Source organism: Aquarana catesbeiana, linkage group LG08 (genome assembly GCF_042186555.1).
Source record: "Aquarana catesbeiana isolate 2022-GZ linkage group LG08, ASM4218655v1, whole genome shotgun sequence".
Classification (NCBI taxonomy): domain Eukaryota; kingdom Metazoa; phylum Chordata; class Amphibia; order Anura; family Ranidae; genus Aquarana; species Aquarana catesbeiana.
The window spans coordinates 294036014-294063024 of NC_133331.1; the positions used below are offsets into that span (position 1 = coordinate 294036014).

Genomic DNA, 27011 nt, shown 5'->3' on the forward strand with positions numbered 1-27011 from the left:
TAGAGGAGGAACCCCAAGAGAGGGAGAATAGAGGAGGAACACCAAGAGAGGGAGAATAGAGGAGGAACACCAAGAGAGGGAGAATAAAGGAGGAACACCAAGAGAGGGAGAAGATAGGAGGAACACCAAGAGAGGGAGAAGATAGGAGGAACACCAAGAGAGGGAGAATAGAGGAGGAACACCAAGAGAGGGAGAATAGAGGAGGAACACCAAGAGAGGGAGAATAGAGGAGGAACACCAAGAGAGGGAGGATAGAGGAGGAACACCAAGAGAGGGAGAATAGAGGAGGAACACCAAGAGAGGAAGAATAGAGAAGGAACACCAAGAGAGGGAGAATAGAGGAGGAACACCAAGAGAGGGAGAATAGAGGAGAAACACCAAGAGAGGGAGAATAGAGGAGGAACCCCAAAGGAGGGAGAATAGAGGAGGAACACCAAGAGAGGAAGAATAGAGGAGGAACACCAAGAGAGGGAGAATAGAGGAGGAACACCAAGAGAGGGAGAATAGAGGAGGAACACCGAGAGAGGAAGAATAGAGGAGGAACACCAAGAGAGGGAGAATAGAGGAGGAACACCGAGAGATGGGGAATAGAGGAGGGACACCAAGAGAGGGAGAATAAAGGAGGAACACCAAGAGAGGGAGAATAGAGGAGGAACACCAAGAGAGGGAGAATAGAGGAGAAACACCAAGAGAGGGAGAATAGAGGAGGAACACCAAGAGAGGGAGAATAGAGGAGGAACACCAAGAGAGGGAGAATAGAGGAGGAACCCCAAAGGAGGGAGAATAGAGGAGGAACACCAAGAGAGGAAGAATAGAGGAGGAACACCAAGAGAGGGAGAATAGAGGAGGAACACCAAGAGAGGGAGAATAGACGAGGAACACCGAGAGAGGAAGAATAGAGGAGGAACACCAAGAGAGGGAGAATAGAGGAGGAAGAGAGTGATTTGGTTTTGGATGAGGGACAGCGATCTTTGTGATATCAGGTCGGTGTAGAGAACCCTCACCAGGAGGAGATGGCACTTTGCACCATGACCACCAGGGGAGAGCAGAAGAAAGGTAACACATGCACAAGAGAGGGGGGGGGTAAGGACCAGACAGGAAGTGATGTCAGGTATAAATAGGAAGTTCCGGGTGAGAGGAGATCGGGAGGAAGTAGAGAGGAGACATTGCTGGAACTGCAGCAGAAGAGGTAATAAGATCTTATTTTCTATTTCCAGACATATAACGTCCCATCACCGACAGACGATTCTACACACCTCTATGATGTAATAATATCTTTCTACACACATAGATGTCCCGTTATATAGGACTAAAATCAGACACCAATATATATAATAAGTGGTTGTACACGGATACATCCTGTCTATGTTCCCCGAGTCCAGGGATGTATAACGGCCATGTAGAAAGACGAACGGAGGCTTTTGATGTGAAGCTAATTTCATCGAGGTGGCTGTCCTTTATGCGGCTGCCGGTGGTCAAGTTATGGATGTGTCCTTCTGGTGGGTGATGGGTGCTGTTCTGTGGGTGCTCTGGAGTGAGATGGTGTACGATGTTGCAAGGTTCGGGTCTTTTCAGCCTGGGGCTGACCCATAACCTTAGGCTCTACATGGACTAATGACTCCCGAACAGATAGTCACATGACAACCTTCACAGATCCATCCATGGGGATCACAGAGCTGTAGTGACTCCTTTAGTAGAAGGTCAAGAGACATAAATCCGGCATCACTGAAAAGTTACATTTGACTGAAGCAGTGTGTAGGAAGCTCAGACCATGTATGACCACAGAACCTGGACATCCCACCGTAACTGAGTCCAGATCAGTTCCCAGATTACTACACAGCAGTCAGTATGGGGATTCCTATTACTTTACCATGTGTATAATTCAGCATTGTAACCCCTACACTCTTCCCATCCCAAGACAACCTAGATCATTTACCTAGCTTATTCTCCATCCACAGAAGGAACGTCCTGAGTGACCAGCAACCAAATCCAGGACGATGGATGGGAAGCAGGGTCACATAATCAAGAAGATACTAAACCTCACCCTGGAGATGATCTACCTGCTGACCGGAGAGGTGAGGAGGATTCTGGGAGATCACATGACATCACACTTATCTCTATTAATAAAACACAGACCTGACCGGAGAGGTGAGGAGGATTCTGGGAGGTCACATGACATCACTCTTATCTCTATTAATAAAACACAGACCTGACCGGAGAGGTGAGGAGGATTCTGGGAGGTCACATGACATCACTCTTATCTCTATTAATAAAACACAGACCTGACCGGAGAGGTGAGGAGGATTCTGGGAGATCACATGACATCACACTTATCTCTATTAATAAAACACAGACCTGACCGGAGAGGTGAGGAGGATTCTGGGAGGTCACATGACATCACTCTTATCTCTATTAATAAAACACAGACCTGACCGGAGAGGTGAGGAGGATTCTGGGAGGTCACATGACATCACTCTTATCTCTATTAATAAAACACAGACCTGACCGGAGAGGTGAGGAGGATTCTGGGAGGTCACATGACATCACTCTTATCTCTATTAATAAAACACAGACCTGACCAGAGAGGTGAGGAGGATTCTGGGAGGTCACATGACATCACTCTTATCTCTACTAATAAAACACAGACCTGACCGGAGAGGTGAGGAGGATTCTGGGAGGTCACATGACATCACTCTTATCTCTATTAATAAAACACAGACCTGACCGGAGAGGTGAGGAGGATTCTGGGAGGTCACATCATTATCACACTTACTGTGTTCTTATACACAGCTTTATGAAGTAGTGAAGAAGACAAATTGGGAGCGAATGTCACCCAACAGTCATTCCAATGGAACAGCCCCAATCACAGTGCCTCCATGTGACTCCCTAAAATCTGAGGGACACCATCTTGAGAAGATCCTAGAAGTCACCAAGAAGATGGTCCATCTGCTGACAGGAGAGGTGAGGAGGATTCTGGGAATTCTGGGACATTATCCAGTAACAGACAAGGGATGTGTCTGGATGGTGACTGTATCATTGTGTGTGTCAGGTTCCTATAAGGTGTCAGGATGTCACTGTCTATTTCTCCATGGAGGAGTGGGAGTATTTAGAAGGACACAAGGATCTCTACAAGGACGTCATGATGGACAATCAGCCGCCCCTCACATCACCGGGTAAGAGAAGACTTTATCCTAAAGAAGAGAGCAGTACGGAGGGTCCACCTAGATCCCCCATCATCTGATAAACACATAGAAACAATGTATTCAGTCAGTGTGTGTGTTTCCTACAGATGGATCCAGTAATGGGAACCCACCAGAGAGATGTCCCCGTCCTCTGTATTCCCGGGATTCCACACAGGAAGGTCACACCATCCCCCACCATCATCAGGTAGATGAGGAACAATCACTGATAGTTATGATTTATATACAAGCTTGTTTGATATAATGAATGTTTTATTATATAATCAGAGTGAAAACCTCGGGGATGATAATATTGTAGTTAAAGAAGATTATAATGAGGAGGATGAGGAGTATGGAGTGATGGAGGAGTTTTCAGAAGGACACAAGGATATGATGGAGCCACCTAATACCAGGAACCCACCAGAGAGATGTCCCCGTCCTCTGTATTCCCGGGATTCCACACAGGAAGGTCACACCATCCCTCACCATCATCAGGTAGATGACAATTATTGGTAGTAAGGATTTATACACAAGCATGTTTGTTACAGTGAATGTTTTATTATATATTCAGAGTGAAAACCTTGAGAATTATAATATTATTGTTAAAGAAGATTATGATGAGGATGATGAGGAGTATGGTGTGATGGAGGAACCATCTGAAGGATACAATGATATGATGGAGCCACCTAATACCAGGAACCCACCAGAGAGATGTCCCCGTCCTCTGTATTCCCGGGATTCCACACAGGAAGGTCACACCATACCTCACCATCATCAGGTAGGTGGAACTAAACTGAATGAGAGGCCAGCATGTATGAAATGATGTTCTTTTTTGTAGCTTTAGATGGTATTTCTTTAATTTTCTGGATTTAGAATGAAGACTCGAGTGGTAAAAAAGTGGCGATTAAGCGGGAGAAAAATGACATGTATGTGAGGGACAATCAGCCATCTATGCAGGAGGTAGTGATGGTGGGAACAATTAAAGAGGAGGATTCTTCTGTAGATATGACCTTGGGTAAGTAATAACACTTCTTGCTCGAACAGACCATAAGATCAGTTTAGGCTGACTGAATAATAAATACTGGACCATTATGTATGGCATTCCACTCATTCTCTTCCTTCATAACAAATACAAATATTATTATACCTACCCTGCCCTCCAATGTCCATCAAAGGAGATAGAAGTATTGTACACCATCTAACATGTCTATCTCCATTGGAGATACTGTACACCATATGAAAGGTCCATCTCCATTCCTCAATATAACGTCATGTTCCCAACAAATGAGGAGGAGATACTGTACACCATATGAAAGGTCCATCTCCATTCCTCAATATAATGTCATGTTCCCAACAAATGAGGAGGAGATACTGTACACCATATGAAAGGTCCATCTCCATTCCTCAATATAACGTCATGTTCCCAACAAATGAGGAGATACTGTATATGATATGAAAGGTCCATCTCCATTCCTCCAATATAATGTCATGTTCCCAACAAATGAGGAGGAGATACTGTACACCATATGAAAGGTCCATCTCCATTCCTCAATATAATGTCATGTTCCCAACAAATGAGGAGGAGATACTGTACACCATATGAAAGGTCCATCTCCATTCCTCAATATAACGTCATGTTCCCAACAAATGAGGAGGAGATACTGTATATGATATGAAAGGTCCATCTCCATTCCTCCAATATAATGTCATGTTCCCAACAAATGAGGAGGAGATACTGTACACCATATGAAAGGTCCATCTCCATTCCTCAATATAACGTCATGTTCCCAACAAATGAGGAGGAGATACTGTACACCATATGAAAGGTCCATCTCCATTCATCAATATAACGTCATGTTCCCAACAAATGAGGTGGAGATACTGTACACCATATGAAAGGTCCATCTCCATTCCTCAATATAATGTCATGTTCCCAACAAATGAGGAGGAGATACTGTACATCATATGAAAGGTCCATCTCCATTCCTCAATATAACGTCATGTTCCCAACAAATGAGGAGGAGATACTGTACACCATATGAAAGGTCCATCTCCATTCCTCAATATAATGTCATGTTCCCAACAAATGAGGAGGAGATACTGTACACCATATGAAAGGTCCATCTCCATTCCTCAATATAACGTCATGTTCCCAACAAATGAGGAGGAGATACTGTACACCATATGAAAGGTCCATCTCCATTCCTCAATATAATGTCATGTTCCCAACAAATGAGGAGGAGATAGTGTACACCATATGAAAGGTCCATCTCCATTCCTCCAATATAACGTCATGTTCCCAACAAATGAGGAGGAGATACTGTACACCATATGAAAGGTCCATCTCCATTCCTCAATATAATGTCATGTTCCAAACAAATGAGGAGGAGATACTGTACACCATATGAAAGGTCCATCTCCATTCCTCCAATATAATGTCATGTTCCCAACAAATGAGGAGGAGATACTGTACACCATATGAAAGGTCCATCTCCATTCCTCCAATGTAACGTCATGTTCCCAACAAATGAGGAGGAGATACTGTACACCATATGAAAGGTCCATCTCCATTCCTCAATATAACGTCATGTTCCCAACAAATGAGGAGGAGATACTGTACACCATATGAAAGGTCCATCTCCATTCCTCAATATAATGTCATGTTCCCAACAAATGAGGAGGAGATACTGTACACCATATGAAAGGTCCATCTCCATTCCTCAATATAATGTCATGTTCCCAACAAATGAGGAGGAGATAGTGTACACCATATGAAAGGTCCATCTCCATTCCTCCAATATAACGTCATGTTCCCAACAAATGAGGAGGAGATACTGTACACCATATGAAAGGTCCATCTCCATTCCTCAATATAATGTCATGTTCCAAACAAATGAGGAGGAGATACTGTACACCATATGAAAGGTCCATCTCCATTCCTCCAATATAATGTCATGTTCCCAACAAATGAGGAGGAGATACTGTACACCATATGAAAGGTCCATCTCCATTCCTCCAATATAATGTCATGTTCCCAACAAATGAGGAGGAGATACTGTACACCATATGAAAGGTCCATCTCCATTCCTCCAATATAATGTCATGTTCCCAACAAATGAGGAGGAGATACTGTACACCATATGAAAGGTCCATCTCCATTCCTCAATATAACGTCATGTTCCCAACAAATGAGGAGGAGATACTGTACACCATATGAAAGGTCCATCTCCATTCCTCAATATAACGTCATGTTCCCAACAAATGAGGAGGAGATACTGTACACCATATGAAAGGTCCATCTCCATTCCTCAATATAATGTCATGTTCCCAACAAATGAGGAGGAGATACTGTACACCATATGAAAGGTCCATCTCCATTCCTCAATATAATGTCATGTTCCCAACAAATGAGGAGGAGATACTGTACACCATATGAAAGGTCCATCTCCATTCCTCAATATAACGTCATGTTCTCAACAAATGAGGAGGAGATACTGTACACCATATGAAAGGTCCATCTCCATTCCTCAATATAATGTCATGTTCCCAACAAATGAGGAGGAGATACTGTACACCATATGAAAGGTCCATCTCCATTCCTCAATATAACGTCATGTTCTCAACAAATGAGGAGGAGATACTGTACACCATATGAAAGGTCCATCTCCATTCCTCAATATAATGTCATGTTCCCAACAAATGAGGAGGAGATACTGTACACCATATGAAAGGTCCATCTCCATTCCTCCAATATAATGTCATGTTCCCAACAAATGAGGAGGAGATACTGTACACCATATGAAAGGTCCATCTCCATTCCTCAATATAACGTCATGTTCCCAACAAATGAGGAGGAGATACTGTACACCATATGAAAGGTCCATCTCCATTCCTTGTTCTATGACAGATCTCTATCACCCCTGACCTCTAGACGAACGTTTATGACTCATGTCTATAAAATGTGACCAATGATTATAATTCTTTTCAGCAGATGACTTCGGTCCCTGGACCACCTCGATGGGACATCTCATCTCCTCTCCAGAATATGATACCAAAGACAATGACCCGGCACAATATTCTCCAGTACATGGCCATGTGAATCGAAGAACAAATGAGGGTGTAGAGAGAGCGATGGATCCCTCTGACCTGGAGGAATCTTCCAGTATTTTGGATACGACTTCCTCAAATATTGATCGGCCATTTCATGGGATGGACAGGTCTCTCCATCCACCTCATCCTGAGGGATCTTCTCCTGATCAGTCCCATACTTCCATACTTGGAGATGATGAGATATTCACAAAGTCTCCATATAACGAAGGTTTCACAATCATAGCATCGCCCCTTGTACGTCCGAGGACCCACCACCGAGAGAAACGCCCCTTTGTATGTCTAGAGTGCGGGAAGTGTTTCAAGACCAAATCCAATCTCATCAGACATGAAAACGTTCACATCGGGATGCGGCCCTTTATCTGCTCGGAGTGCGGGAAAGGCTTTACGGCCAAGTCGCATCTTGACAGGCATGAAAAAAGCCACACCGGGGACCGTCCCTTTTCCTGCCCAGAGTGCGGGAAATGCTTTAAGCAGAAAGATCGCCTGAAGGCCCACTTTAGGGTTCACACGGGGGAGACTCCCTTCTCGTGTGCGGAGTGTAAGAAGTCGTTCATAGACAAGGCAGATATTGTCAGGCATCAGAGGGTTCATACGGGCGAGAAGCCCTTTTCCTGTCCCGAGTGCGGGAAATCCTTCTCACAGAAAGGACACCTCAATATCCATTTGAAGCTCCACACGGGCGAGAAGCCGTTCTCCTGTCCCGAGTGCGGGAAATGTTTCACTCACAAAACCACGCTCATAAACCACCAGAGGTTCCACACCGGCGAACAGCCGTTTTTCTGTTTAGCGTGCGGGAAACGCTTCACCCGGAAACTGACGCTTGAAAGGCATCAGAAGCTTCACATGGAGCAAACCCCGCTGTCCTGCTTGGAGTGCGGGATCTCCTTCAAAACGAAGACGGAGCTGAAGATCCACCAGAGGGGCCACACCGGGAAGGAGATCTACGCCTGCCCAGAGTGCGGGAAATCCTTCATAAACAATTCCGAACTCGCCAGGCACCGCAAGACCCACTCCGGCGAGAAGACCTTCTCCTGCGCAGAGTGCGGGAAACGTTTCGTCCGAGAAGGAGAACTGCTCGCGCACCTCCAAAGTCACGGCGGCGAGCGTCCTTTTACGTGTTCAGAGTGCGGGAAGTCCTTCGTGCTGAAGAAATATCTGGTGAAGCACCAGAAAAGCCACACGGGGGAGCGCCCCTTCTCATGCCCCGATTGCGGGAAGTGCTTCACTTTGAAGGCGCACCTTCTAAGACACCGGAGAGGTCACACGGGGGAACGCCCCTTTTCATGTGCAGAGTGCGGGAAAGGCTTTATTCAAAAAATACATTTAATTAGACATCATAGGACGCACTCTGTACCTTCCGACGCCGGCGACGCGTGCGACGGAGTGTTATAGGTGAATTGTTCCATTTAATAAAGACTTTGTCATTCCAAAAGTAGTTCTAGATCTCGTTTTCACTCATCGGGGGGGAAATCCTTCTGGTTGGCCTGATGTTTGTACAGACAGAGGCGCAACAACCATTCTCATACTCTATAGTGCCAAAAGTATTGGGACGCCTGCCTTTACACACACATGAACTTTAATGGCATCCCAGTCTTAGTCCGGAGGGTTCAATATTGAGTTGGCTCCGCCCTTTGCAGCTATAACAGCTTCAACTCTTCTGGGAAGGCCGTCCACAAGGTTTAGGAGGGTGTCTTTGGGAATGTTTGACCATTCTTCCAGAAGAGTGAGGTCAGGCACTGATGTTAGACGAGAAGGCCTGGCTCACAGTCTCCGCTCGAATTCATCCCAAAGGTGTTCTATCGGGTTGAGGTCAGGACTCTGTGCAGGCCAGTCAAGTTCCTCCACCCCAAACTCGCTCATCCATGTCTTTATGGACCTTGCTTTGTGCACTGGTCTAAATCATTTGGTGTGGGGGGGATTATGGTGTGGGGTTGTTTTTCAGGGGTTGGGCTTGGCCCCCTTAGTTCCAGTGAAGGGAACTCCTAAGGCGTCAGCATACCAAGACATTTTGGACAATGTCAAGTTCCTCCACCCCAAACTCGATCATCCATGTCTTTATGGACCTTGCTTTGTGCACTGGTGGGCAGTCATGTTGGAACAGGAAGGGGCCGTCCCCAAACTCCTCCCACAAAGTTGGGGGCATGAAATTGTCCAAAATGTCTTGGTATGCTGACGCCTTAAGAGTTCCCTTCACTGGAACTAAGGGGCCAAGCCCAACCCCTGAGGGGCCAAGCCCAACCCCTGAAAAACAACCCCCACCATAATCCCCCCTCCCCCCCACACCATAATCCCTCCTCCACCAAATGATTTGGAGGGGTGGCCCAATACTTCTGGCAATATAGTGTGGATGAGCAAGTTTGTGGTGGAGGAACTTGACTGGCCTGCACCCCCTGGGTGTGGGGGTTGTTTTTCAGGGGTTGGGTTTGGCCCCTTAGTTCCAGTGAAGGGAACTCTTAAGACGTCAGCATACCAAGACATTTTGGACAGTTTTATGCTCCCAACTTTGTGGGAACTGTGAAGGCCAGTCAAGTTCCTCCACCCCAAACTCGTTCATCCATGCCTTTATGGAGCTTGCTTTGTGGACTGGTCCAAATCATTTGGTGGAGGGGGGGTTATGGTGTGGGGTTGTTGTGCAGGAGTTGGGCTTGGCCCCTTAGTTCCAGTGAAGGGAACTCCTAAGGCGTCAGCATACCAAGACATTTTGGACAATGTCAAGTTCCTCCACCCCAAACTCCCCTCATCCATGTCTTTATGGACCTTGCTTTGTGCACTGGTGGGCAGTCATGTTGGAACAGGAAGGGGCCGTCCCCAAACTCCTCCCACAAAGTTGGGAGCATGAAATTGTCCAAAATGTCTTGGTATGCTGACGCCTTAAGAGTTCCCTTCACTGGAACTAAGGGGCCAAGCCCAACCCCTGAGGGGCCAAGCCCAACCCCTGAAAAACAACCCCCACACCATAATCCCCCCTCCACCAAATGGTTTGGACCAGTCCACAAAGCAAGGTCCATAAAGACATGGATGAGCCAGTTTGGGGTAGAGGAACTTGACTGGCCTGCACAGTTCCCACAAAGTTGGGGGCAGGAAATTGTCCAAAATGTCTTGGTATGCTGACGCCTTAAGAGTTCCTTTCACTGGAACTAAGGGGCCAAACCCAACCCCTGAGGGACCAAGCCCAACTCCTGAAAAACAACCCCCCACACCATAATCCCCCCCCCCCACCATAATCCCCCCTCCACCAAATTATTTGGAGGGGTGGCCCAATACTTCTGGTAATATAGTGTGGATGAGCAAGTTTGGGGTGGCGGAACTTGACTAGCCTGAACTCCCTGGGTGTGGGGTTGTCTTTCAGGGGTTGGGCTCGGCCCCCTTAGTTCCAGTGAAGGGAACTCTTATGGTTTCAGCATACCAAGACATTTTGGACAATTTCATGCTCCCAACTTTGTGGGAACAGTTTGGGGACGGCCCCTTCCTGTTCCAACATGACTGCCCACCAGTGCACAAAGCAAGGTCCATAAAGACATGGATGAGGGGAGTTTGGGGTGGAGGAACTTGACTGGCCTGCACAGTATCCTGAACGAGAAGGCTTAGCTCACAGGCTCCGCTCTAATTCATCCCTAAGGTGTTCTAGGAGGTCAGGACTCTGTGCAGACCAGTCAAGTTCTTCCACCCCAAACTCGCTCATCTATGTCTTTATGGACCTTGTTTTGTGCACTGGGGGGGGGGGGGGGTTGGGAAGATATTACATATTTGAGACACTTCTTGGCATAAGGTCTTCTCTCCTAGGCTCCTGCCTGGTGAGGGTTCTGCTGTGAGAATGAGCCTTGGGATTGGAGTGCTGCAGGAATTTCCCCTTCAGGGAGGAGACCCTGAAGATGTTTACTAATAATAATGTCCATTCTGGCCTAGAGAAAGCAACTGTCCATCACAAGAGAGCTGGTGAGTGATTGGTTGAGTGTAAAGTATAAAAAGGAATCTTTCCATACTGTCCTGCCTTGGAATATAAAGACTGAGTTACCACTAGAGCCTTAAGCATCATAGAGCCACATCCTACCAGCGAGAAGGACGGGATGCCCTCTGATGACATCGGCATCCAGTAAAGACCCTCCTCAAGAAATCGTGACTAAAGAGCTTAGCCATAGAGATGTTATTCAGTGGTAGGAACATTATTAAAACTTTGACTAAGCCCATGTTGGCATGAGGAGCACCTTGGACATTCTATGTTTTTGTCTGGAATAATAAAGCTTTATTATATGCTAAGATTATCAGACTGTGGCCAGTCCTTCCATTTGTTATGTGAGGGGAGCACCGAAGCCTCATTCACATCATATTTGTGTACTGTTACTATATATATATATGACAGCTTACGTCTTTCAATGGTTGTGAAGGAAGCTGTGGGTGCTGTCACTTGCTATGTCCTTAGCAACCAGTTGACATCACATGACCCCATTCATTTGCCGGCTGGGAATTCCTGGGAGTAGGGATAGTGGTTGACATCAATGATATTTACCTAATATGGCCATGGCAATATGTCCTCCATTACATGACTAGGTATGCACTTAGCGGTGGGAACTGGAGCTGCCATTCATGGTGAGTGTAGCATCGGGATCAGATGTGTCGGTTGGCCGGCGGGTGTTTTCTAGACTGACATGCCTCTGCATCACTGGACAACGCGATGGACAATGGATTTACATATTCCATTACTTTTTTTTTTTTTTTTGAGAATTCCCCCCTCAAAATTCATACCCGAGTTGAAGCATCTGGTATAAAAATTGGGGGGGGGACCCCTAGAGTTTTTTTTCCTTGTTTTTTTTGTGGAGGGTCCCCCTCAACATCCATACCAGACCCTCATCAAGGATAAGGGTCTGGTATGTGTTTTTTTAGGGAGAACTCCATGCTGTGTTTGTGGGAGTCCCCCATTAACATCTATGCCAGACCCTCATCTAGAATAAGGATTTGGTGTAGATCAGAGGTCTTCAAACTACGGCCCTCCAGTTGTTCAGGAACTACAATTCCCATCATGCCTGTGAATGTCATTACAATGCCCTTAATAGAACGTGTAGTTCCGCAATAGCTGGAGGGCCGTAGTTTGAAGATCCCTGGTCTAGATGAAGGGAATTCCAGGCTGCTTGTTTACTAACAGATCGAAGCAGCCGGGAACCGTCATCTACAGGCAATCGAAACGCGTTGTTCTTTGTAAATGTCGGTGTTGCTGTAGTCGGTTGTATCCATTGTACAGATGTCCCACTTCACAGGCAGGCAGGGCACCCCCAGACATTTTATGGAAAGGAATTAAAAAAAAAAATGTCACTTTATGTCCCGTAATTTGAAGCCCCATATTTATACTTCTCTGTTTCAATCGTCTTTATTCAGTTTTTAACAAGTGGTTGATATGCAAAAGTTCTGCCCACCCCGGGGCTAGCATTGAAGTTGGAAAAGGTATTAGCTCAAAAAAAGGGCAAAAATAACGCGACACAAGTAGAAAAAATGCAACAGTAATAAATTCAAGTGTGAAGGATGCTGTCAGGATCCAGGGGTCCCAGAGAGGCTCCACACAACTACCGGGCACCCCCTAGGCCCCTCGAAAACCCAAAAGGTGGAGCCAAAACTGGATTAACAAGGCTAGAAGGGCAGAAAACAGAAGAAAGTTAGAACAGGCAGGAGAAGCTGAAGAGAGGGAGGTCGCTAGAGAAGGGATGGGGGGGGGGGTCTGGGAAAGAAAAGGAAGGCCCTTTCAAGGTCCACCCTGCAAGTACCGGGTTGGACCTCCTTTTTTAGATCCACCTTGCTAGTAGTGGGTTGGACCCCCTTTATTAGATCCCCCTTGCTAGTACCGGGTTGGACCTCCTTTATTAGATCCACCTTGCTAGGAACGGGTTTGACCCCCTTTATTAGGCCCACCTTGCTAGTACCGGGTTGGACCTCCTTTATTAGATCCACCTTGCTAGTACCGGGTTGGACCTCCTTTATTAGATCCCCCTTGCTAGTAGTGGGTTTGACCCCCTTTATTAGGCCCACCTTGCTAGTACCGGGTTGGACCTCCTTTATTAGATCCACCTTGCTAGTAGTGGGTTGGACCCCCTTTATTAGGTCCCCCTTGCCAGTAGCGGGTTGGACCCCCTTTATTAGATCCACCTTGCTAGTACGGGGTTGGACCTCCTTTATTAGATCCACCTTGCTAGTAGTGGGTTGGACCCCCTTTATTAGGTCCCCCTTGCTAGTAGCGGGTTGGACCCCCTTTATTAGATCCACCTTGCTAGTACGGGGTTGGACCTCCTTTATTAGATCCACCTTGCTAGTAGTGGGTTGGACCCCCTTTATTAGGTCCCCCTTGCAAGTACCGGGTTGGACCCCCTTTATTAGATCCACCTTGCTAGTACCGGGTTGGACCTCCTTTATTAGATCCACCTTGCTAGGAGCAGGTTTGACCACCTTTATTAGGCCCACCTTGCAAGTACCGGGTTGGACCTCCTTTATTAGATCCACCTTGCTAGCAGTGGGTTGGACCCCCTTTATTAGATCCACCTTGCTAGGAACGGGTTTGACCCCCTTTATTAGGTCTACCTTGCAAGTACCGGGTTGGACCCCCTTTGTTAGGTCCACCTTGCTAGTAGGCCAGAAGGCCAGAAGGATGGGGACCAGGAGATGGGGAAAAGGAGAGGGCTCTGGAACATCTGGACCATCCGTCACAGGTGGCCCAAGCTAGCTGGGGGGAGGGTAGGAAAGGCATATGACAGCCACAGTTCCCAAATTTTGAGGAACTTGGCATGAGCGTCCCCAAGGATGCTCAACATCTGTTCATTAACCATCAGCGCGGTCATGCGATTTTTTTACCCCCTGAAAGGGGACAGATGGCTTTTTTCCAGGCTTGGGCAATAGTTCTTTTGGCTGAATATTTATACTTTTCTACATTGGCTGGCTCGAGGACCTTTTGGTTTCGAAGAGGAAGAAGTTCCTCCGTAAAGTGTTGAAGGTTCTTATACTGAGCAGAGAGCACAGACAGGAAGTGATGTCAGTCACAGACAGGAAGTGATGTCAGTCGCAGACAGGAAATGATGTCAGTCACAGACAGGAAGTGATGTCAGTCACAGACAGGAAGTGATGTCAGTCACAGACAGGAAGTGATGTCAGTCGCAGACAGGAAGTGATGTCAGTCACAGACAGGAAGTGATGTGATTTACAGACAGGAAGTGATGTCAGTTGCAGACAGGAAGTGATGTCAGGTATAAATAGGAAGTTCTGGGTTAGAGGTGAGGCGGGAGGAAGGACTGAGGAGACATTGCTGGATCTGGAAGCAGAGAAGGTAAGATCTTCCCGAATCAAGTTATGGAAACACGTAATATATTTCTTTATTATACTTTCCCGATATGTTGTTTATAATGGTGGGTCGGTTATGGTGAGAGATTGACTGAATTACAAGATTGTAACCCCTCCCCCCTCCGAAGAATTTTTAAAAAATTTTTTCCACACGTAAAAAAATCAGCATTTTTTTGCTAGAAAATCTAAACCCCCCCCAGAACATTCTATATGTCCTGAGCTCCGAGGCTGTATAGAAAAAGAAGATGGTGTACACTCACCAGACACTTCATTAGGTCCTCCTTGCTAGTAGCGGGTTGGACCCCCTTTGACCTTCATTCTTGGTGTCATAGATACAACAAGGTGTTGGAAACGTTCCTCAGAGATTTTCCTCCATAGTTATATGATAACATCACACAGTTGCTGCAGATTTGTCGGCTGCACATCCATGATGCCAATCTCCTGTTCCACCACATCCCAAAGGTGCTCTATTGGATGAGATGTGGTGAGTGTGGAGGCCATTGGAGGACAGGGACCTCATTGTCCAGTGGTGAGATGGTTGGAGCTTTGTGACATGGTGACATTATCCTGCTGGAAGGAGCCATCAGAAGATGGGGACACCCCATCCCCCACACCATTACACCTCCACCACCAGCCTGAACCGGTGATATCCCATCCCCCACACCATTACACCCCCACCACCAGCCTGAACCAGTGATACCCCATCCCCCACACCATTACACCCCCACCACCAGCCTGAACCGGTGATATCCCATCCCCCACACCATTACACCTCCACCACCAGCCTGAACCGGTGATATCCCATCCCCCACACCATTACACCTCCACCACCAGCCTGAACCGGTGATATCCCCTCCCCCACACCATTACACCTCCACCACCAGCCTGAACCGGTGATATCCCATCCCCCACACCATTACACCCCCACCACCAGCCTGAACCGGTGATATCCCATCCCCCACACCATTACACCCCACCACCAGCCTGAACCGGTGATATCCCCTCCCCCACACCATTACACCTCCACCACCAGCCTGAACCGGTGATATCCCATCCCCCACACCATTACACCCCCACCACCAGCCTGAACCGGTGATATCCCATCCCCCACACCATTACACCCCCACCACCAGCCTGAACCAGTGATACCCCATCCCCCACACCATTACACCCCCACCACCAGCCTGAACCGGTGATATCCCATCCCCCACACCATTACACCACCAGCCTGAACCGGTGATATCCCATCCCCCACACCATTACACCTCCACCACCAGCCTGAACCGGTGATATCCCATCCCCCACACCATTACACCTCCACCACCAGCCTGAACCGGTGATATCCCATCCCCCACACCATTACACCCCCACCACCAGCCTGAACCAGTGATATCCCATCCCCCACACCATTACACCCCCACCACCAGCCTGAACCGGTGATATCCCATCCCCCACACCATTACACCCCCACCACCAGCCTGAACCAGAGATATCCCATCCCCCACACCATTACATCCCCACCACCAGCCTGAACTGGTGATACCCCATCCCCCACACCATTACACCCCCACCACCAGCCTGAACCGGTGATACCCCATCCCCCACACCATTACACCCCCACCACCAGCCTGAACCGGTGATATCCCATCCCCCACACCATTACACCTCCACCACCAGCCTGAACCGGTGATATCCCATCCCCCACACCATTACACCTCCACCACCAGCCTGAACCGGTGATATCCCATCCCCCACACCATTACACCTCCACCACCAGCCTGAACCGGTGATATCCCCTCCCCCACACCATTACACCCCCACCACCAGCCTGAACCGGTGATATCCCATCCCCCACACCATTACACCTCCACCACCACCCTGAACCGGTGATATCCCATCCCCCACACCATTACACCCCCCACCACCAGCCTGAACCGGTGATATCCCATCCCCCACACCATTACACCCCCACCACCAGCCTGAACCGGTGATATCCCATCCCCCACACCATTACACCCCCACCACCAGCCTGAACCAGTGATATCCCATCCCCCACACCATTACACCCCCACCACCAGCCTGAACCAGTGATATCCCATCCCCCACACCATTACACCCCCACCACCAGCCTGAACCGGTGATACCCCATCCCCCACACCATTACACCCCCACCACCAGCCTGATATCCCATCCCCCACACCATTACACCCCCACCACCAGCCTGAACCGGTGATACCCCATCCCCCACACCATTACACCCCCACCACCAGCCTGATATCCCATCCCCCACACCATTACACCCCCACCACCAGCCTGAACCGGTGATATCCCATCCCCCACACCATTACACCCCCACCACCAGCCTGAACCGGTGATACCCCATCCCCCACACCATTACACCCCCACCACCAGCCTGATATCCCATCCCCCACACCATTACACCCCCACCACCAGCCTGAACCGGTGATACCCCATCCCCCACACCATTACACCCCCACCACCAGCCTGAACCGGTGATATCCCATCCCCCACACCATTACACCCCACCACCAGCCTGAACCGGTGATATCCCATCCCCCACACCATTACACCCCACCACCAGCCTGAACCGGTGATACCCCATCCCCCACACCATTACACCCCCACCACCAGCCTGATATCCCATCCCCCACACCATTACACCCCCCACCACCAGCCTGATATGCCATCCCCCACACCATTACACCCCCACCACCAGCCTGAACCGGTGATATCCCATCCCCCACACCATTACACCTCCACCACCAGCCTGAACTGGTGATACAAGGCAGGATGGATCCATGCGCCAAATTCTGACCCCACCATCTGAATGTCGGAGCTGAAATCCAGACTCATCAGACCAGGCAACGTTTTTTCAATCTTCTATTGTCCAGTTTTGGTGATCCTGTGCCAATTGTAGCCTCAGTTTCCTGTTCTTAGCTGACAGGAGAGGCACCTGGTGTGGCCTTCTGCTGCTGTAGCCCATCTGCTTCAAGGTTGGATGTTCAGAGATGATATTCTGTATACCTTGGGTGTAACGAGTGGTTATTTGAGTTACCGTTGTCTTTCTACCATTCTCCTCTGACCTCTGACATCAACAAGGCATTTTCCTCCACACAACCGCCGCTCAGTGGATATTTTCTCTTTTTCCCACCATTCTCTGTAATAGCCAGAGAGATGGTTGTGTGTGAAAATCCCAGAAATGCTCAGACTGGCCCGTCTGCCACCAACAACCATGCCACGTTCAAAGTCACCGAGATCCCCTTTCTTCCCCCATTCTGATGCTCGGTTGGAACAGCAAGTCGTCTTCACCACGCCCAGATGCCTCAATGCATTGAGCTGCTGCCATGTGATTGGCTGATTAGTAATTTGTGTTATCGAGCAACTGAACAGGTGGACCTGATAAAGTGGCCGGTGAGTGTATAGATGTCAGAAACCATGAATCAGACTGAGACAGAAGTACAGTTAAATCTCACTTGTTTAATTATAATAAAAAAAGGTAAACAGTAAATGTAATCAAAACATAGCCAGAGTTCAGGAACCGGAACAGATAGTCAGACAAGCCAAAACGTCAGGGAGCCAGAGATGAGCGTAGTAGAACAGCAAGCAGGATCTGGAGCCAGAAGGAACGTCAGCCAAGCAAGTCTTTTACCAGGAACGCAGGAGAGCGTCTCTAGAGATGTGACCAAGGCGAAGGCAGAGATCATCTGAGCTGGACGGCCTAAGTAGGCAGGACTGACGAGCAGGATATCCTCAACAGGAGAGTCACTGTGGAGAGATAGGAGCTGGAGATGAGAGTAGCAGAACAGCAAGCAGGATCTGGAGCCAGAAGGAATGTCAGCCAAGCAAGTCTTTACCAGGAACGCAGGAGAGCGTCTCTAGAGATGTGACCAAGGCAGAGGTCCTCTGGGCTGGACGGCTTAAGCAGGCAGGACTGACTAGCAGGATATCATCAACAGGAGAGTCACTGTGGAGAGATGGGAGCGGCAATTAGCCGACAGCTGAGCGACCAGCTCAGAGAAGGAAGAACCCAGACCTGACAATAGAGAGGCCTAAAGCAAAAAAAAAAAAAAACAAGGGAAGGGCTGGCATGACTAGGCTAGCAGGGTAGCGGCAGTTAAAGGGTTAAAACATAATAAGGTCAGCAAGGCTAAAACGTGTAGAGATAGTGATTGGGTGGAAAAAGTAAGGTGTGGGTGGGGCAACGTACCTGGGGAACGGGATCGTGAGGTCCGAAGGGGCACTCAAGGATCGGATCAAGAAGAAGTTCCTCACCCTCCCGTTCTGTTGATGGAGATCTTATTGGAAGGTCATAGTGGTCCGGCGGTTGGGGTCATCCAAATATTTCTGGGTAATATCAGAGTAAGGACCCGTCTATGGTATGGTGTTCTATGGTTAATCCCACTTAACGGTGAATTTGTCGAAATGGAGGTGTCTCTGCGGGAAATTTTTAGTATTGTCCTGGAGCCGGTGTTCTGCGGCTGAGGGCCCGTAAGTGGCCCCACAGATACAATTTTTTTGTGTTGGTTGGGTAATGCCTCCAAGGATCGGCAACCTAGGGTGTGTGAAATGGAAACTTTGTATATCAATAAATACAATGGATGGCGGTGGATCCATCGGAACCTCTGAATCGTAACGTAACGAATGAATCCGAAATTTCGTTTTGCTCCTTTCATTACTCCACTCGATATAGTCCAACCAACTCCTTTTTTTTTTTTTTTTTTTTTTTTTTTTGTGGGTTGGACAAGTAGAGATGACTCCGGTTTCCTAGCACCCAACGCCTCCTGCAGACCGGGGACTCACAGAGGCCGGGAGGCCTGGGCAGCTACCCAATTTCCTCTCCCTGCCACGTCGGTCCGCGTCACATAAGCAAATAACTGGAGATCATCACAAATTGCAGGTCATGTGACCTTCTGGTGCCACCTGAAGTGTCCACATGTGGAATGCAGACATCTTTAAAGAGGGGGGGGGGGAATGAAAAATTGTCATTATTCAAAATATTGTGCAGACCTTATTTACCATATTACAATCCAGATAATCCATTTCTAATTTGCATTCAGAGAGGAGCGCCCCACGTAGATCACGTGACCTCATCGAGGAGGATGGACAAGGATGGGGGTCACATGGCCCCAAGGATATTAGACCTCACCCTGGAGATCATCTACCAGCTGACCGGAGAGGTGAGGAGGATTCTGGGAGGTCACATGACATCACTCTTATCTCTATTAATAAAACACAGACCTGACCGGAGAGGTGAGGAGGATTCTGGGAGGTCACATGACATCACTCTTATCTCTATTAATAAAACACAGACCTGAACGGAGAGGTGAGGAGGATTCTGGGAGGTCACATGACATCACTCTTATCTCTATTAATAAAACACAGACCTGACCGGAGAGGTGAGGAGGATTCTGGGAGGTCACATGACATCACTCTTATCTCTATTAATAATACACAGACCTGAACGGAGAGGTGAGGAGGATTCTGGGAGGTCACATGACATCACTCTTGTCTAGTCTGGTCAATAGATCATGTTCTTATTGTAGACATTTAGATGATGTCAGATGATTGATGTCGGTTTATCTTTCTCCTGATCTGTAGGATTATGTTGTAGTGAAGAAGTCTAGTGGGGAGCCAATCTCAGGAGGATGGAGCAGGACCCAGAGTCCCACCATGGTGCCTCCTCCTCCTTCTCCCATACCTGAGAGGAACAAAGAGCAGAAGATCCTGGAACTGACCACCATGATGGTCCATCTCCTGACAGGAGAGGTGAGGAGGATTCTGGGAATTCTGGGACATTATCCAGTAACAGACAAGGGATGTGTCTGGATGGTGACTGTATCATTGTGTGTGTCAGGTTCCTATAAGGTGTCAGGATGTCACTGTCTATTTCTCCATGGAGGAGTGGGAGTATTTAGAAGGACACAAGGATCTCTACAAGGACGTCATGATGGACAATCAGCCGCCCCTCACATCACCGGGTAAGAGGAGACTTTATTGTAAAGGAGAGAGCAGTACGGAGGGTCCACCTAGATCCCCCATCATCTGATAAACACATAGAAACAATGTATTCAGTCAGTGTGTGTGTTTCCTACAGATGGATCCAGTAATGGGACAATGGTGACAGTTAAAGAGGAGGAATCCTTGCTAGATATCAACTCAGGTGAGTAATGTACCTCAAGCACCAAAAATTGTCCCAAGTTTAAGATATTCAGAATAACCTAAAGAAATGGAGATACAGCAGACCATGACATCACCAAGATTAGACTGATTTATAAATTGTAGAGCAGGAAAGCTGAAATGCTAAAATTGGTGTAAAGTCATTTAGCTATTGTATGATGAGGAGAAACACCATATGAAAGGTCCATCTCCATTCCTCCAATATAATGTCATGTTCCCAACAAATGAGGAGGAGATACTGTACACCATATGAAAGGTCCATCTCCATTCCTCAATATAATGTCATGTTCCCAACAAATGAGGAGGAGATACTGTACACCATATGAAAGGTCCATCTCCATTCCTCCAATATAATGTCATGTTCCCAACAAATGAGGAGGAGATACTGTACACCATATGAAAGGTCCATCTCCATTCCTCAATATAATGTCATGTTCCCAACAAATGAGGAGGAGATACTGTACACCATATGAAAGGTCCATCTCCATTCCTCAATATAACGTCATGTTCCCAACAAATGAGGAGGAGATACTGTACACCATATGAAAGGTTCATCTCCATTCCTCCAATATAACGTCATGTTCCCAACAAATGAGGAGGAGATACTGTACACCATATGAAAGGTCCATCTCCATTCCTCAATATAATGTCATGTTCCCAACAAATGAGGAGGAGATACTGTACACCATATGAAAGGTCCATCTCCGTTCCTCAATATAATGTCATGTTCCCAACAAATGAGGAGGAGATACTGTACACCATATGAAAGGTCCATCTCCATTCCTCAATATAATGTCATGTTCCCAACAAATGAGGAGGAGATACTGTACACCATATGAAAAGTCCATCTCCATTCCTCAATATAACGTCATGTTCCCAACAAATGAGGAGGAGATACTGTACACCATATGAAAGGTCCATCTCCATTCCTCCAATATAACGTCATGTTCCCAACAAATGAGGAGGAGATACTGTACACCATATGAAAAGTCCATCTCCATTCCTCAATATAACGTCATGTTCCCAACAAATGAGGAGGAGATACTGTACACCATATGAAAAGTCCATCTCCATTCCTCAATATAACGTCATGTTCCCAACAAATGAGGAGGAGATACTGTACACCATATGAAAGGTCCATCTCCATTCCTCAATATAATGTCATGTTCCCAACAAATGAGGTGGAGATACTGTACACCATATGAAAGGTCCATCTCCATTCCTCCAATATAATGTCATGTTCCCAACAAATGAGGAGGAGATACTGTACACCATATGAAAGGTCCATCTCCATTCCTCAATATAATGTCATGTTCCCAACAAATGAGGAGGAGATACTGTACATCATATGAAAGGTCCATCTCCATTCCTCCAATATAATGTCATGTTCCCAACAAATGAGGAGGAGATACTGTACACCATATGAAAGGTCCATCTCCATTCCTCCAATATAACGTCATGTTCCCAACAAATGAGGAGGAGATTCTGTACACCATATGAAAGGTCCATCTCCATTCCTCCAATATAATGTCATGTTCCCAACAAATGAGGAGGAGATACTGTACACCATATGAAAGGTCCATCTCCATATATTTTCTTTTGTTTGTTTTATGATTGTATCCAGAACTTTATGTAGCCAGAGTACAATGAAATCACTAATTTCTAGGTCAACATCCATGACTTATGCTTAAAAGTGTGAAAAATGAAGACTTTTAGAGTATATTACTAGTAATTTGTCTTTCCAACAGATGACCACAGGGTATGGAATGCCTCGACTGACCACGTTATCTTACCTCCAGAATATAATGGAGAAGATCTTGGCACAGCACAATGTTCTCCAGCAGAATGCCTTGTGGATGGAAATATATATGACGGACATTGCAATGTAGATATAGCAAGAGATCCTTCTCACCCTGAGGAACCTTCCGGTAAAGTAGATCCTACTACCTCAAGGTTGAATCCGAGATTTCATTGTGTGGACAGTCCCCTGGAACCACCAAATCCCGAGGAATCTTCTCATAATAATTCAGACAGAGGTGTTGAGATACTTCCGAATTCCGAATGCGATAAATCATTTACTTCTCTCACTGCAGTTCAAAGGGTTGAAAAAGGGAAGCGCCCGTTTCCATGCCTAAGGTGCGGGAAGTGTTTTCAGTCAAGGGCACATCTCCTGAGACATGAGTATTTTCACATGGGAGTGAGGCCCCATGTGTGTCCGGAGTGCGGGAAACGCTTTATAATAAAATCCCACCTCGAGAGACACAAAAGGCTTCACAAAGAGCGGCCGTATCGGTGTGCGGAGTGCGGGAAATTCTTCGCTACAGAAACGGATCTCCTCACACATCGGCAGAACCACTCCGGGGCGCCGTCCTATAAATGCTTGGAGTGCGGACAGCGATTTAAGCGGAAAGCTGTCATGAAGGCACATTGTAGAGTCCACGGAGGGGACCCACCATTTTGGTGCGCGGTGTGCAAGAAGGCGTTCATACTTAAAGGCGATTTCACCAGGCACCAGAGAGTTCACACCGGCGAGAAGCCCTTTTCCTGTCCCCAATGCGGGAAAAGTTTCTCCCAAAAGGGACACCTCGACATCCATTTGAAACTCCACGGTGACCAGAAGCCCTTCTGCTGCCCAAAGTGCGGGAAATGCTTCGCGCGGAAACAGACTCTTGAGAAGCATTGGAAACTCCACCTGGAACAGCAATCGTTGACCTGCGTAGAATGTGGAGTCTCTTTCCAAACGAAGTCCGAACTTAAAACTCATCGCAAAGGTCACAGCGGGGAACGGACCTTCTCGTGCTCGGAGTGCGGGATCTCTTTCGCGAAGAATTCCGAGCTGAAAATACATCGGAGGGGTCACACGGTGAAGGAGGTCCTCCCATGCTCCGAGTGTGGGAAGTCATTCGTAAATAAATCAGGACTTGTTAGACATCAGAGGACTCACAGCGGCGAGAAGCCTTTTTCGTGCCCAAGTGCGGCAAACGCTTCTCACAGAAGGGGGGCATCGGAACGCATTTGAGAACCCACACGGGCGAGAAGCCGTTTTCCTGCCCAGCGTGCGGGAAATGTTTCATCAATGACGGGGAACTTTCTGTACACCTTCGAAGTCACACCGGCGAGCGGCCTTTTTCGTGTTCTGAGTGCGGGAAGCCCTTCACGCTGAAATTACATCTGGTGAAGCACCAGAGAAGTCACACGGGCGAGCGGGCCTTTTCGTTTTCCGAGTGCGGGAAGTGTTTCACTTTGAAGGCGCACCTCCTCAGGCACCAGAGGAGTCACACGGGTGAACACCCCTTTTCATGTCCAGAGTGTGAGAGAGGTTTTGTTCAAAAAATACATCTAATTAGACATTTAGAGGATGCATGACTTCTGAAGCTTCTCAAATGAATTGCTACAATTGCTGAAGAACTGTAATAAAAATGTTCAATTTTTTTTGTAGAGTATTTCCTTTCGAAAAGTGATATTCATAATAAATTTGGGGGGGGGGGGGGGGGGCTGGGGTTTTGTCAACCATTGGTTACTAATAAGACTTGGTAGCTCCAACTCCAAAATCTCTCAGTAACATATCCTGGCTCTGTGCTTTACCCTCTTTCCAATTTTGGGTTCCTCCATCCACCTTGGGATGTTCTTATCATCATTGTCAAGTCTCCACTCTACACACCATAATAACTCTAAAATCTCCATTAGAAGTCCCATAAAGTAGCAGGAAATGCTAAAATCCCTTGGAGTTTGCATTAGGGCTCAGTGAGAAGAATGTCCCTTACATTGGTGATCAGTGAGAAGAATGTCCCTTACATTGGTGATCAGTGAGAAGAATGTCCCTTACATTGGTGATCAGTGGGAAGAATGTTCCTTACATTGGTGATCAGTGAGAAGAACGTTCCTTACATTGGTGGTCAGTGGGAAGAATGTCCCTTACATTGGTGATCAGTGAGAAGAATGTTCCTTACATTGGTGATCAGTGAGAAGAATGTTCCTTACATTGGTGATCAGTGAGAAGAATGTTCCTTACATTGGTGATCAGTGAGAAGAATGTTCCTTACATTGGTGGTCAGTGAGAAGAACGTTCCTTACATTGGTGGTCAGTGGGAAGAATGTTCCTTACATTGGTGATCAGTGAGAAGAATGTCCCTTACATTGGTGATCAGTGAGAAGAATGTCCCTTACATTGGTGATCAGTGAGAAGAATGTTCCTTACATTGGTGATCAGTGAGAAGAATGTTCCTTACATTGGTGATCAGTGAGAAGAATGTTCCTTACATTGGTGATCAGTGAGAAGAACGTTCCTTACATTGGTGATCAGTGAGAAGAACGTTCCTTACATTGGTGATCGGTGAGAAGAATGTTCCTAACATTGGTGATCGGTGAGAAGAATGTTCCTAACATTGGTGATCAGTGAGAAGAATGTTCCTTACATTGGTGATCAGTGAGAAGAATGTCCCTTACATTGGTGATCAGTGAGAAGAATGTTCCTTACATTGGTGATCAGTGAGAAGAATGTCCCTTACATTGGTGATCAGTGAGAAGAACGTTCCTTACATTGGTGATCAGTGAGAAGAACGTTCCTTACATTGGTGATCGGTGAGAAGAATGTTCCTTACATTGGTGATCGGTGAGAAGAATGTTCCTAACATTGGTGATCGGTGAGAAGAATGTTCCTAACATTGGTGATCGGTGAGAAGAATGCTCCTTACATTGGTGATCAGTGAGAAGAATGTTCCTTACATTGGTGATCAGTGAGAAGAATGCCTCTTACATTGGTGATCAGTGGGAAGAATGTTCCTTACATTGGTGATCAGTGAGAAGTATGTTCCTTACATTGGTGATCAGTGAGAATAATGTTCCTTACATTGGTGATCAGTGAGAAGAATGCCTCCCTTTACAGACAGATAAAAAGATAATTGGTGTCATGTAGCTGGCTCTTCCAAGTGGCATTGACCCCAGAACTATGATTGACTCTTCCATCAAATGGAAGAGTCAATCAGCTACATTTCATGGAACCGATAGAAACCTCTGCAGGAACCCTTGGTTTCCCCAGAGCCCTGGTTGAGAAAAATCTGCTCTACAGCTTTCAGTGGGTGACTTACATTGCAGTCCAGTTCTGGTGTGCAGGGGGTTATGGGAAATGATTAATACATTTAACAGAATATAATTCTCCAATGTTTCTTGGCTTATCTTCATCTGGCTGGTTTTAGGTGTGCTGTGTCCCACTCAGTGGTGGTCTATTTAATTTTGAAGCTCATTAAATGCTCTTCGACATTTCCAAAGTGCCTTCACTGGCCAGTAAATTGTTCATGAGTACTGGCATTTGCGTAATAAGGAGGGTCTGCAGTCCACCAGGAATCCATAAATAGCAATGTACGAAGAACCAGCACTCTGCATGTCAGAACTATGATAAAGAAATAGACATATTTCATAAATTTCATATGGAGATGTAAGGTTAAATAGGCCTCGAAAAACAAGGTCAGCCTTAGGTCAGACACATGAGAGTTTTTCAAACAGAACATCCTGCAATAGTAGGGATGGGCTTGTGTTTGGGCTGAACCTTGGCTGTTGAACTCCTAAACATTGACCTGTCTGACGGGAACTGGACATCATGTATAAAAGTGGTATTATCTCCACCTCCTAGAGGGCCACTGGATTTTGGGTCCCCGTACTCCTGCACAGCCAGGCAAATACGCATTTCCAGCTTTCATCAGTACATGGGCTTGTTTTTGTTGTTTAATTGGGGGGGGGGAGGGGAACAACATGGATGGGGAAGAGAGATTATGGGATGCCCAACTTGACATTGTAGAACAACTTGAGGACAACTTCCTTCACCATGTACACCACAAAAACGACAAATCCTCAACTGTGTTCCCTCTGGAACAACAACAGTCTTCCTGGAATTAGTATGCAAGTATAGGCGCAAAACACTGGAGATGGCAGTAAAAACAACAAAACAAAACAAAAACCCCCCTGCTTCCAAAAAAATATATATACATGAATGATTAGAGAAAAAGAGGTATCTCTAAGCAACAACAGCAGCACCACCTATGAAGCTGTAAAAATATGTAAAAAAATATTTTTAAAAAACTAGTAAATGTGGTGAATGAGTGTATAGGGAGAAACCATGTTGGAGGATATATATGTATATGTTGTAACATTTATATCACAGTCATAGTAGTGCAAAGAGAGGTCCAGGGGTCCAAAGGAACAGGATGGTAAGTC

The 27011-nt window shown here is 46.8% G+C and overlaps 3 protein-coding genes across 5 annotated transcripts in view; all 3 read left to right on the forward strand.

Moving 5' to 3' along the window:
• Positions 1 to 887: 887 nt before the first annotated feature.
• Positions 888 to 27011, forward strand: part of LOC141104895 (uncharacterized) — a 53002-nt gene continuing 26878 nt past the window's right edge. The window contains exons 1-3 of one of the 3 annotated variants that reach the window (XR_012235506.1): positions 939 to 1189; positions 1959 to 2075; positions 2791 to 3168. The gene's annotated coding sequence lies outside the window, so the exon portion shown is untranslated. Of the gene's footprint in view, positions 1190 to 1958; positions 2076 to 2790; positions 3169 to 27011 lie in introns of those variants that run through there. The other 2 variants (XM_073594687.1, XM_073594690.1) reach the window with 2 other exon arrangements.
• On the forward strand, positions 3692 to 9513 carry LOC141104799 (uncharacterized). Its single transcript, XM_073594555.1, has 3 exons — positions 3692 to 3957; positions 4053 to 4194; positions 7168 to 9513. The coding sequence occupies exons 1-3, from the start codon at positions 3715 to 3717 to the stop codon at positions 8679 to 8681; spliced, it is 1899 nt and encodes a 632-aa protein (XP_073450656.1). The 5' UTR covers positions 3692 to 3714; the 3' UTR covers positions 8682 to 9513.
• On the forward strand, positions 14491 to 24233 carry LOC141104859 (uncharacterized). The gene is made up of 5 exons (XM_073594644.1): positions 14491 to 14589; positions 19682 to 19801; positions 20223 to 20602; positions 20719 to 20784; positions 22550 to 24233. The coding sequence occupies exons 3-5, from the start codon at positions 20518 to 20520 to the stop codon at positions 23818 to 23820; spliced, it is 1422 nt and encodes a 473-aa protein (XP_073450745.1). The 5' UTR covers positions 14491 to 14589; positions 19682 to 19801; positions 20223 to 20517; the 3' UTR covers positions 23821 to 24233.